Below are 13996 nucleotides of genomic sequence, written 5' to 3' on the forward strand. Positions count from 1 at the left end.
GGGTACTCCCTTTGTGTTGTTATTTTGTCAGGCAGTACACCTACCACAAACAAAACAAACACATTTATGATTGTAACTTTACATTTCTTTTTAAAAATAGGAAAAGACGACATTAAATTATTGTTGAAATCTACTTGTTTTGATGACATGAGTTTGATGTTTGTATGACCGGTGATAAAGAACATCAGAAAGACAAACATATTTATTTATAGCAGGTTATTCTCATTTATATAACTGCTGAGTGGATCCTTGTCATTTGATTGGTGCTTTGTATGTCACATGATATGGATTATTTGTCCCATTTGTGTTGCATTGCATTTAGAATGAGATTTGGTTCCATTTAGAGTGTAAATTTGGTTCCATACGTTTGGTACCACACGCATGCGCCCACACACACACATGCACGCATACATGCACATGCGTGCGCGCCCACACACACACAAAACAAATCCACTGCACTGTAAGCTGCTGTTAACAGGAAGTTAGAATGAAAAGCTGGATTCATTTCTCTGTTTTCTTTTTTTTTTCTCTGCACTGAGGAAATACACACTCCTTTTTTGGTAGTACACACGTGCACAAGCGCGCCCCTTTTGTGTGAGCACCTGCACACCGCGTGCACACGGGACGACACAAGCGATGATAATTTGAACTCACTGACGGTGCTAGCTCCTCAGTCCAGCCAAAAAGCACGTCAGCTTTTCATCTGAACAGCTCTTCATGCACCCAGACGGCTTACAGCGGAGTGGATTTGTTTTGTGTGTGCGTGCGCACGTGCGTCGTGTGTGTGTGTGTTACAAGAAGTCTTTTTTGTTGTTGTTGTTGTTTTTTAGAATTACGAAGTCAGCATCACTGGACTACACATCACAATTTGGGCCTAAAGTCTTAAAGATTGTGTTGGACTTCAGCAGCAGTGGAACACCAAAATGTACAGTAAGTCCCTCTTCTGTTGTTTATAAATTAATAATAATAGCAAATGACAAGGATCCATTTTAGCCATTATATAAAACAAATAATGAATGTTTTTACATTCTTTCAATGGTACGAATATTTCATGCGGTGAAAGCTGGAACATACCATTCAACTAGCTTGCTTTCACCGCATGAAATATTCGTACCATTGAACTCATAAACATTCATTAGTTATAATATTTTCATTAATTCACTTGTATCTTCAAGTGTGTATGTAATATACAGCACACTTGTCCTAAACACTGGAGAGAAATCTGGTTCCAAGTGCTGTGGATTGCATTAAGTTTGTCATTTCACTGGCTTGTCAGCTGACAGCATTTAAGTGCAATCGCTGTCTGCTCCTACAGAGATCTATGTCGAGGCAGCTATGGAGAATGTCTTCGCTTTACACAAGAGATTGTCATCCACTTGGTGAAATATCATTGGTAAACTGTTCTGGTTGAAGTAGAACAGTTTCAGATTATTTATCTACAGTGGCCTTGTTGCGTTATTGAATTTTGGAGGTTTAAAGACAGTTACCATCTCTTTCTGGAGCCTGTAATGACTCTGGTGTATCATAATTAAAATTCTGAACAAGGACATAGACGTTTCTCCTGGTAGGTTGTGACAATGAGGCTGTGAAGTCGAGGCAAAAAGAACCTTCTTCACTAACTGCCAGCTGGTGTATATTCTGGATAAATGTTGACTCTTTGTCCCTCAGGAGTAGCTGCCCTCCTCCAGCCATGGCTTTGTTTCATGCTGTTTCTGAAAGGACGGCAAATTGTCCTGTTCCCTCCAGATGGTTGTTTCGTATTTGCATCGATCTCGTCTGCAATGGATTTTCACTACAGGAGCATTAAAGGACTCAGCCTTCTGAAATCAAAAATATCCTCCAATGCCACTGGCCATAGATTTGTTGTGCATGTTTAATCCCCAAGAAGAAGAAGAAAAGATGAGTTCCCAGCTGTGCTGCTGTGGTCTTGGTACTAATACATTCATACTCAGCGTCTGTCTGCTTCAACATCCCCAAATGAGATGAACCTGCTGTAAGGTTCAGCCTGTGGAATCTCACATTATTCTGTTTGTAACATTTGGTAATCCATCCATTTTTTATACCTGCTCATTTCAATTAAGGGTTGGGGGAGTGGTGGGTGGACCCTATCCCAGCAGTTATAGGGCAGGAGGCAGGGTACACCCTGGACAGGACACCAGTCTGTCATAAGGCCACATATAGGCAGTTTCCAATTCACCCAACCGGAGCAAACAGCACTTAAACACGGTGAGAACATGCAAACTCCACACAGAAAGGACACAGGTGGGAATCAATCCCATGACCTTCATGTTGTGATGTCACTGTGTTAACCACTAATCCACCATGCTGTCCACATTTGGTAATCTGATTATAATCTACAATAAACTGTATTGCACATTTTGTAATCACACCAGTTGCTTGAATGAATAAAACAGTTGGAGCTTAATGTCTCCCGTATGGTAGAGAAGCTTGAATCTTCGACTGGACTGGGTTGCTTGACGCGAGGACGTTTCTACTTGAAAGGACCAAACTCACACCAGACCACATCTGCCAGCTCTTGGAGATCTGTCTTAACACCACGTATTTCCTGTTTAGGGGGAATTACTACAGGCAGATTCATGGCTGTGCAATGGGGTCTCCGGTATCCCCCGTTGTGGCCAGTCTGTACATGGAGCGAGTGGAGAAGACAGCCTTGATGTCTTTCACGGGCATCTCTCTCAGTCACTGGTTCAGATATGTTGATGACACATGGGTTAAAATCAAGCAACAGGAAGTTGAGGACTTTACAGAACACATCAACTCGGTGGACGCCAATATCAAGTTCACACGTGAGGATGCCAGAAACAACCATTTAGCCTTCTTGGACTGTGATGTTACGATTGGAGAGAACAGGCAGCTCCAGACAGGGGTTTACAGAAAACCAACTCACACTTGCGATTTGAAGCGAAACGTCCTCGCGTCAAGCAACCCAGTCCAGTCGAAGATTCAAGCTTCTCTACTATGGAAACCACCTGGACAACTGAGAGCCTACACAGTCTCCCGTATGTTAAAGACATTTTTGTACCACTCTGATCAAAATTAAACTCCTCCTGTGTAAACAAATGATGTTTCAGTCTTTAGGATTTGGACTTAAAACCACCTTGCCTCACTTATTACAGCACCATAACACTTGGAAGTATTTCCTGTTGCTCATTGTAACAGGTTTGAAGTGAGCTAAAGTCCACGAATGTCCCTCAGCTTATTCTGTGCTCTGCTCCTGTAAGGGTAGAGGTTCTGTAGGGTGTTTGGTCAGTTCAGGGACTTGATCCTGCTGTGATCGAACTACAGTTTACAGCTGCTGTTCCTGATCCAGTTTAGAGATTTCCTTCTCAGGGTGCTGCAGTGGTGCTGCCTCCAGTAAATCTGGGTTGGGCATCTCTTTCCTGTCACTGGGTTGAATCTCCAGAGCTGGCACATCCTTGCAGCAGAAGTACTGCTGCCAGATTTTATGAAAGGCTGTGCGGAACTTCTTAATGCGGAAGGCGTACACTATGGGATTGACAGCAGAGTTGCCATGGGTGAGTAGGATGGCAATATAGAGGATGAACATGGGTTTCTGGCACTCAGGGCAGAAAAGTGTGATGCAGTTAATGATGTGAAGGGGAAGCCAGCTGATGGCAAAGAGCAAGAGGACCAGGGCCAGCGATTTAGCGAGGTTAAGCTCCTTGTCATAATACTTGTTCGGTTCATTGTGGCTGGAGGAAATCTTCTTGTTTAGCTGCTTGTGGATCATGTAGAAGATCTCCACATAGATCACCAACATGAGTACTAACGGCGGCAGTACCCATCCAAAAAAGTTGAAATAGACCATGTACTCCATGCTGATGACGTTTTCAAACTGACAGGTAATGATGAGGTCTGAGCTGATGGAGCCGTTCTGTTGGAAATGCCACAGGTTGTTCCAGCCTAACATGGGTATAAAACCCACAATGAATGAAACTGTCCAGCATATGAACACCACCAGCCCTGCCCGCCGAGGGGTCACCATCCGCTTGTACCTGCAAAACCAAACAACACAGTGAAGTCTCAGCACTTTAGCTCAGGACACTGAGGGTATGAAAGCTAATAAAGTTTTAATTTTGGTGGTATCTTTTGAATTCAACAAAAACATAGAATTCACAAAGAGCTGTCTCTGAAACCAAAATTCTAATCCAATTACATTTTTTTCCACGAATCTGACTGATTAATCATGTGAGATTTCAGACCGTAAAATATCGTGTGGACGGTGGCAAAATATTAAAACTGTTTCACATTTGATGTGTTACTCCACGCCCTGACCGCATTGCTGCGCAGGTGTCAACAATGACACTGTCACCTGGGACCAACAGAAACTACAGTGGGGCAAAAAAGTATTTAGTCAGTCCCTGATTGTGCAAGTTCTCCTACTTAGAAAAATGAGAGAGGTCTGTAATTTTCATCATAGGTACACTTCAACTGTGAGAGACAAAATGAGAAAAAAAAAACATCCAGGAAATCACATTGTAGGATTTTTAAAGACTTTATTTGTAAATTATGGTGGAAAATAAGTATTTGGTCACCCAAAAACAAGCAAGATTTCTGGCTCTCACAGACCTGTAACTTCTTCTTTAAGAAGCTCTTCTGTCCTCCACCTGTATTAATGGCATCTGTTGGAAATCTTTATCTGCATAAAAGACACCTGTCCACAGCCTCAAACAGTCAGACTCCAAACTCAAACATGGCCAAGACCAAAGAGCTGTCGAAGGACACCAGGAAGAAAATTGTTGATGTGCACCAGGCTGGGAAGAGTGAATCTACAATAGTCAAGCAGGTTGGTGTGAATAAATCAACTGTGGGAGCATTTGTAAGAAAATGGAAGACATACAAGACCATTGATAATCTCCCTCGATCTGGGGCTCCATGCAAGATGTCATCCCGTGGGGTCAAAATGATCATGAGAATGGTGAAGAATAATCCCAGAACTACACAAAGGGACCTGATGAATGACCTCCAGAGAGCTGGGACCAAAGTAACAAAGGCTACACACTATGCAGAGAGGGACACAAATCCTGCAGTGCCAGGCGTGTCCCCCTGCTTAAGCCAGTACGTGTCCAGGCCCATCTGAAGTTTGCCAGAGAGCATATGGATGATCCAGAAGAGGACTGGGAGAATATCATGTGGTCAGATGAAACCAAAATAGAACATTCTGGTAAAAACTCTACTCGTCAAGTTTGGAGGAAGAAGAATGCTGAGTTGCATTCCGAGAACACATATCTACTGTGAAGCATGGGGTTGGAAACATCATGCTTTGGGGCTGTTTTTCTGCAAAGGGGACAGGACGACTGATCCGTGTTAAGGAAAGAATGAACACGGCCATGTATCATGAGATTTTAAGCCAAAACCTCCTTCCATCAGTGAAAGCATTGAAGATGCAACATGGGTGGGTCTTCCAGCATGACTATGATCCTAAAGACACCGCTCGGGCAATGAAGGAGTGGCTCCGTAAAAAGCATTTCAAGATCCTTGAGTGGCCAAGCCAGTCTCCAGACGTCAACCCCATAAGAAATTTGTTGAGGGAGTTGAAAGTCCATGTTGCCCAGCGACAGCCCCAAAACATCACTGCTCTAGAGGAGATCTGCATGGAGGAATGGGCTAAAATACCACCTACAGTGTGTGCAAACCTGATGAAGACTTACAGGAAACATTTGCCCTCTGTCATTGCCAACAAAGATTATGTTACAAAGTATTGAGTTGAACTTTTGTTACTGACCAAATACTTATTTTCCACCATAATTTACAAATAAATTCTTTAAAAAAAAACCTACAATGTGATTTCCTGGATTTTTTTTCTCATTTTGTCTCTCACAGTTGAAGTGTACCTATGATGAAAATTACAGACCTCTCTCATCTTTCTAAGTAGGAGAACTTGCACAATCAGGGACTGACTAAATACTTTTTTACCACACTGTAGTGCAGCGACCGATGATCCCGAAATGTGTGGATTTAATGGATTCAACTGGATTGATTGATGGATTTACTGTGGATTTAACTCAATGCAGCTGACGAGATGGAGAACTCTGTGGGTTTGCTCACAGAATTTCCAGTCTGGCATGAAGACGCTGTTGCGACTGTAAGCTTTGATGAGCCGACCACACCCTTTCACAACGATTCAGTGACCGAATTACTTACAGAAATATAAACCGTTCAAACGATGGAATTGGATTCGAAAGGGAATAACCCTGTTGTGTCTGATGATTTGCGGATGTTCATGCTGGATTTTACGGTCGCAAATATCTGTTTTACCAGCTCTGCTAACACGTCGCTGGTAAAACTCAATTTGCGACCGTAAAATCCAGCATGAATGTCTGCAAATCATCAGCCACAACAGGGTTATTCCCATTCGAATCCAATTCCATCATTTGAACAGGGTTATTCCCTAATTGACCACCATAACACTCATTGACCAGAAAAATAGACACATGCTGCAACAGTCTTTAACTTTGCTGAAAATACTTTGTTTTTATACAGCTTGATATCACACTTGTTTGTCATTAATTTTTAGCGTAATTTGTCAACCTTTTTAGAGTTCTGTATTTCAAAAGTATGTCAAGCTCAGCTGAAAAAACCTCATGAAATGGTAAATGGACTGCATTTATATAGCTCTTTTCCATCTGCATCAGACGCTCAAAGTGCTTTACAAATGATGCCTCACATTCACTCCGACATGAGGGTACTGCCATACAAGGTACTCACTACACACCGGGAGCAACTATGGGATTAAGGACCTTGCCCAAGGGCCCTCAGTGATTTTCCAGTCAGGCTGGGATTTGAACTGAGGATCATCTGGTCTCAAGCCCAACGCTTTAACCACTAGACCATCACCTCAAACAAGCAACTGTTAATTCTACAGTCTAAAAAAAATTAAATCAGATTGTATATTTATTTAATTTAGTGATAGCCAAGTGGTTAATGCACTTGGTTTCAGTGCGGAAGGTTCCCGGTTCAAATCCCACCCCTACCACATTTCTCCATGTAATGTGGAGTTGCGTCAGGAAGGGCATCCGGCGTAAAACTCATGCCAATTCAACATGCAGATCTACCTTGGATTTGCTGTGGCGACCCCGAGTACAGAACAAGGGAGCAGCCGAAGGGACTTACTATAGTAACATCAACTATCTATTTATCTATCTATAAAGCAAGAAGTATCTGTGTGTGTGCGTGTGTGTATGTTGCTCGCATATCTCTCTGACTGTCAGATCAGCCTCAGCTTTCGAATATGGTTTGCGCATAGCACGATAATGTGCATCCTTTATTAAGAAAATTTTTGGTCTTAATTTTCAAAACCTTTATTTTGATTACAGGGTTGGCCCGCTCCTTCTCAAAACGTGCCTGTGAATAACATCAAGCGCACAGTCTTCACCTATGGTGTTTAGAGCACCAGTTTAATTGTCTAACGTTATCTTAGCCTTAGCTGCACAATCAATGGGTCCCACAGTTTACCCAGACTGACTGCAAAATATGAGTAAATTAAGTATTTTTACTTTTTTGGTGGGGTTTTTTTGTGGGATTTTGTAGATGTGGAAATGTGATCTGTTATCAAAACGTACCCTGTGAACAAATCAAGCGCACCTCTCTTCTTGAATGGCATTTAACATCAGCTGGCATCCTTATTGTTGCATTGCTGCCACCTTCTGCATCAGTTCATTATAGCAGTACTAAATCCTCTCGATGAGTCCAATGTCATTCAAATCTTTAAAAAGCTAACAGTTCCCCCTTCCACTTGACCTTATGTCCAAAATACTTCCTACAGAAATTTCTTGCAGTATTCTTCTAAATTCTGAGAGAAGCTCTTGCCTTTCTCTGGAATATTTATTACAATACATGATGACACGCTGCACTGCCTCTGGCTGTGGACATTCCAAACAAAGTCCATGCTGGTGCTTTTTCCTAGGAGGAAGACAGCACTGTAAAGAAAACATGATCAATTCTCAGTCTAGCAATAGTGACTTCATGTCCACTAACTGTATTTATTCTTTCCTATATCTCTGTGTGTATATATGTCTGACCACGTAGGATGAATGTCAATGTTTTTCTTAAAATAACTGTATTTGCGTGTCCCTTTGTATCTTAATGTCAACCATGTCTTAACAAATGTACACTTTGTCTGTTAAAACTATGGAAGAGTAAGTACACCTCTTTGTACATCCCACCTTCAAACACAGCCTCATACGATCCTTCCATGAAAAATCTACTTAAGCTCCCTTTTTTCTATAGGAATACAAACTTCCTACGGGCACTGCACTACATAACAGATGGTTTGTTAAATTGGAAATATAAAATTACTTGCAATGATTCCATACCAAGTGCATTTCAGGTCAATTCATCATATTTATACAAAGCCCAATCATACCACAAATCGCCCTGAGGTGCTTCAGAAGAGCAAGTTCAGACCTTACTCACATTTCTTATTTAAACAACCAAATCATGTAGGACCAGTTGGTATAACTAGACTAAGTAAGTATGACATTTTTTTTTCAGAGTGTTGATCATCTTCAGTTGAGTTATAGCAGCACTTATACATGTCTATGGAACCATAACCCTATCATTGTTGTTTAACCATCCATAGTGTTCAAAATTTATTTTAGACTATGGTTTAGATTAAGGGTGCTATTTTTCTTTAAAAATCTAGTGAATATTCTCAAGGTCGGACATTACCCAGTGCCCCCCCCCCCCCCCCCCCCCACTGCATTGTAGCACCCAAACATCAGTGTGCGAGTGAATGTGAGGCATTACTGTAAAGTGCTTTAGCAATGATAGTGCTATATAAATGCAGTCCATTAGTCATTGTGAAATGACACATTAGGCTGTAAATGTACAAAGTAGTCAATTTTTTTATTAGATTGTAAAATCTGCTAGTTTTTAATATACTTATTTTTTTTAAGAATGAATACTCTTTTTACTTTGAAAGTTGTTTTTAACATACCACTTGGGAATTTCAAATATGGTCTTTTATTGAGATTATTGTGGTTCGGTTCTGATATGACCCAAAATGCAGAAAAACAGCAGGATATGTTCAAAAAGTGTTCTTTAATCAAAGCCTATACTAGTTCAAGGTCATATACAGTTTCTCACTGTTCAAAGCACAAAGTGAACACACTAGGACAAAAACAACTAACAAACTAGCAACCGTGAATCTGAAAAGCAAAGTTTAAATAGACTGGGAGGTGACCATGACTGACTGCAGGTGAACTGATGGCTAAATAAGTTCAGGTGTGTGTGTATGTGTGTGTGTGTGTGCGTAAGCAGGAAGAAAGGAAACCAAACAGCAACAGAGAAGACTGTCAAAGTAAAGCAGGATGTAGGGTGAAACTGACAAGCTATTAGAATAAAATCAAAGTAGGCAAAACTGAGAATCCACCACTAGATACTAAAACACCAGGAACAGACAGCAGGGACATGAACAACAACAGATATATTAATGAAGAAAAAAACCCTTGAATACAGATATTTAATTTTTCTGTTCAAAATATTTAAATGCTGCTTTAAAACTTCTCATATAGTTCATGGGGACAGTTCACCTACATCACTGGATGCATATATTGCTTGTTGTGAAACACTGCTTGAACATTTGGACTATCTTCACAACAGAATGCATTCCACCAACTAACAACACAGACTCCATAAACAAAAATGACCACAAAGCTGAGACCGCACTTCACACACAGTGTCAACGACAACTACAAATGTTTACTCTCATTGCTTAGTGTTATGTTTTGTGTTCAAGTTGGCAGGTGTGCCTATTTTTTTGGCACATTTAAGTATTTTGATGATTGCTGCAAACCATTGTCATTGTTAATCTGTGGATACAACTGTTACACATCTTCTCCCAAAGGCAAAACAACAACAATGTCTCAGTATAACTTGATAATTTATTCCGCTAGTGCACTGCACACATGGAGTATCAGTAGCCTCTCCGTGGCCTTACAGGATTTTTAATGTCCCTTTGTTGTTTTAGGATTTAGAGAGGGGATCATGCAGAAGCTACAAAAGTCTGTTACTGTTCGGCTGTTACAACATAACAGACTGGCAGCCATAGGCTGTCACTAAGGCTGTTCCTTGTATCCAGTGGTGGGCACAGCTAACTAAAAAACATTAGCTTTGAAAACCATCCATCCATCCATCCATTTTCTTCCGCTTTATCCGGAGTCGGGTCGCGGGGGCAGCAGCTCAAGCAAAGCCGCATAGACCTTCCGATCCACACACACCTCCCTCAGCTCCTCCGGGGGAACCCCAAGGCGTTCCCAACCCAGCCGAGAGACATAGTCCCTCCAGCATGTCCTGGGTCTTCCCCGGGGCCTCCCCCCAATGGGACGTGCCCGGAACACCTCTCCAGCGAGGCGTCCATGGGGCATCCAGAAAAGATGCCCGAGCCACCTCAACTGACTCCTTTCGACGTGGAGGAGCAGCGGCTCGACTCCGAGCTCCTCCCGAATGACCGAGCTCCTCACCCTATCTCTAAGGGAGCGCCCAGCCACCCTGCGGCGGAAACTCATCTCGGCCGCTTGTACTCACGATCTCATTCTTTCGGTCATGAGCCAAATCTCATGACCATAGGTGAGGATCAGAACGTAGATCGATCGGTAAATCGAGAGCTTTGCCCCCCTACTCAGCTCTCTCTTCACCACGACGGTCCAATACAGCGACTGCATCACTGCAGATGCTGCACCGATCCGTCTATCGATCTCACGCTCCATCCATCCCTCACTCATGAACAAGACCCCGAGATACTTAAACTCCTCCACTTGAGGCAAGGACACTCCACCAACCTGAAGACGGCAAAGCACCTTTTTCCGCTCGAGAACCACGGCCTCGGATTTGGAGGTGCTTCGAAAACCATTCATCAGATAACTGAAAAGTTATCTTTTATGATATGATAAACCGATAAACTGCTAAAAAATGTATCTTTATTACAGATAACCGATAACTATTACTGTAGTATTGATTTGGATGTGGCCACATCAGATTACACTGTCGGCTTCTGATAAACCAGTTTCACTTTAAGAGCTGCAGGGGCTGCTGGGTAAATTCAAGGATCACAAACACACAAGAATGAAAAATAAATGAATAAAACCCCAAACACTGTCATTATCTTTCAAAAGCAGTCAAACACAGTAGTAGAAGTCACAGTTTATCTCACTATTAGATACACTGTCATTTACGAACTAAAAGCTGCTGCTTTTTTCACACGCTTTAAACCCTGCGGCTTAAACAACCAAAATATGTCCATTAATGCATTGATTGGCAGAGTAAAATACACGTGGTAAATATAAATTCTTACCTGTTAGTTTCATTGGGATTCATCTGAAAAAATAATCATCCTGAGATTATCCAAAACAGTATAAATGATGAAGAAACGTTCCAGTCTGTACACACCTGCACTGTGAGAGCTCCTCTCTCCCATCGAGTCTTGGCGATACCATCAGCCACACAGAGATAAAATAAACTGATGTTAAAATTAGTCCATTTTTGTTTTTGTGTCGAGCAGATTTCTTCTTCTTCTTCTTCTTTTGGATCCAATGGCAGACGGCACCAGTTTAAGGTGCATTTATCGCCACGTACCGGGCTGGTGAGTGATTGCTGAGATTTTACAAAACCTAAACTCCTGGTAGCCATAGTCATTTGTTTAGGTGTGATGAAGTAATCCACTGTCCTTTAGATATTTAAATAATTCTTTTTGCACGATGTGTGATGGGTTTTGGAGCAGATTTCCAAGGGACAACACTGTAGCGTCCAAAGTGAACCTGAACTATACTACCCACAATGCTCCCTGCGTCGACTGGCCAATCACATTTTGCGCTTAATGATGATGTCATCAGCAAGCGGCAGCCAGTCTGCCATAAAGAAACACACAACAGACAGACTAAAATGTTTGATTTTAGGGTTTACAAATGTTTTTGACCATTAAACTTTGCTCACTTTACCAGCAAAATAAAAAATGCTATCGGACTGAAAGTTATCGGAACTAAATTCATTGGAAGATATTTGGTCCGAAGATGGTTTTAAATTTTATTCAAAAGCTAATAAGCTAGCAAAAACATTAGCTTCGATAATTATCTGCTCGGATTAGCTGAACTGTGCCCACCACTGCTTGTATCATATTGTGTTCAGGGTGCAGCCCAGTGGCTTAGTGGTTAGCACTGTTAGCCTCACAGCAAGAAGGTCATGGGATCAATTCCCACCTGTGGTGTACCCAGCCTCATGACCTGTGACTGCTGGGATTGGCTCCAGACCCCCATGACCCTTAATTGGAGTAAGCAGTTGAAGGTGAATGAGTGTGTGAGTGAGTGTGTTAAGGGTTGCCCCAGTGAAATATCTCTCACCATCTCACCCTCTGCAGCTTCCTCTGTTACACTATCTACATTCACCACATTCATAAACCTCCTGCTTGGCTTCTTCCTTCTTCTTTTCTTGTCTGGCACCTCCAGCCTCACAACCCTCATCTGCACATGTCCAAACCAAGTCTCTCTCACTTTTGTCCCAAAACTGTCCTACCTACACGCCCCCTCTCATATGTTCATTCCTAATCCCGCCCATCTTTGTTACTTACAAGGAAAATCACATCATCTTCAGCTCCTCCACCTTAGCTCCACTTTCTGAGTTGTCAACGTCACCAAAGCCAAACAACATAGCTGGTCTCACAAATGTTTTATGAGAATTCAGTAAGGTATGTCTTCTATAATACATTCCAATTCTAAGGTACAACTCTACTAGTGTATACTAAGGTATATCTAAATATCTTTAAAAAAGAGAAGTAGAATAGAACAGTAGAATAGAGTAGAGTAGAGCCACTTAGGTGCCTGGTCTTGAGAACCAGGGATGGTAGGTTTGAATGAATGTTTTCTGTCCTATTCCAGATATTCTTCCATTACAAATCACTCCTGATTACAAATCATTCTCCACCCACTCCACCCTACCAGTACTCTCTGCTTCACCTCTTAACTGCAACCCCAAATCTGAAAAAGTTGAGAAGTTATGAAAAAATAAATAAAATATAATTAAAAACAAACAACTGAATGAATAAATAAATAATAAAAAGTGATCTTTACATTAACTATGACTTCTGTTTCATTGCAGACCGTATGAACCCAAGGTATTTAATGTTTTGTATGGTCAACTTCATTTCAATTGTTAATATATACACCCATTCTTGTATTTAAGGCCTCCAACACATTCTAAAAAAGTTGGGACAGGGGCAATTTCTTTGAAATATAAGGATTAAATCAGCACTTTTTCAGTCAGTTTTCCTCGAGACAGTACAGGGGATGCATATTTGAACATTTCCACGTCGTAGAAATGGTAACCCAGCCACATGGGGTGTGCAGCAAGTACATTCTGAGTGCCACGCCCAAGCCTGGATAAATAAGGAGGCTTGAAGGAAGCAGGGCATTCACCATAAATTTTGTCAAAACTCAGGCATTTAGGGTGCCCACCCAGTAAACACAGAATGGTGGTCCCAAGCCTGGATAAGTAGAATGAGTAGGGTTGCATCAAGAGGGCATCCATTCAACAATGCCACAGTAACCATGCAGGTCACAAACTGAATTTCTATTGCAGATCTATGCAGGCCTGGGATAACACTACCACAAGTGCGGTTGCCCAACAGGGTGCCTGCAGAAATTGGGCAAATGCTGTGCAAACAAGAAGCGAGGGAGAAGGAGAATGTGTCCGGAGGTGGTGGGAGGGAGAGAAGTCAGAAGGGTAGAAGTTAGAATCTGGACTTTTGAATGTTGTCAGTATGAATGGTAAAAGGATAAAATTCTCCTCACCACATATAGGAAAAGAATGCATTGTTTGCCAACACCTGCTTTTTTTTTTGTCTTTACAGTCAGCCAAATTTCCAGTCCCATTATTTACAATGCTTGATGTCAATGTTTTATTTTTACGTGTCTATGAGAAAGCAACGCTGTCAGGATTTGGATTTTTGTTTCAGTGTTGCATGCTCTGTGTTAGTTGATTTGCT

General features: G+C 41.7%; 1 protein-coding gene across 2 annotated transcripts in view; it reads right to left on the bottom strand.

Moving 5' to 3' along the window:
- Positions 1 to 3162: 3162 nt before the first annotated feature.
- Positions 3163 to 13996, bottom strand: part of LOC117512275 (adenosine receptor A1-like) — a 31451-nt gene continuing 20617 nt past the window's right edge. For both annotated transcript variants that reach the window (XM_034172284.1, XM_034172285.1), the window contains exon 2: positions 3163 to 4016. In XM_034172284.1, the coding sequence (XP_034028175.1) occupies positions 3308 to 4016 (709 nt within the window). In that variant the 3' untranslated portion in view covers positions 3163 to 3307. The remainder of the gene's footprint in view (positions 4017 to 13996) is intronic.

This window comes from Thalassophryne amazonica, chromosome 6 (assembly GCF_902500255.1).
Source record: "Thalassophryne amazonica chromosome 6, fThaAma1.1, whole genome shotgun sequence".
NCBI lineage: Eukaryota > Metazoa > Chordata > Actinopteri > Batrachoidiformes > Batrachoididae > Thalassophryne > Thalassophryne amazonica.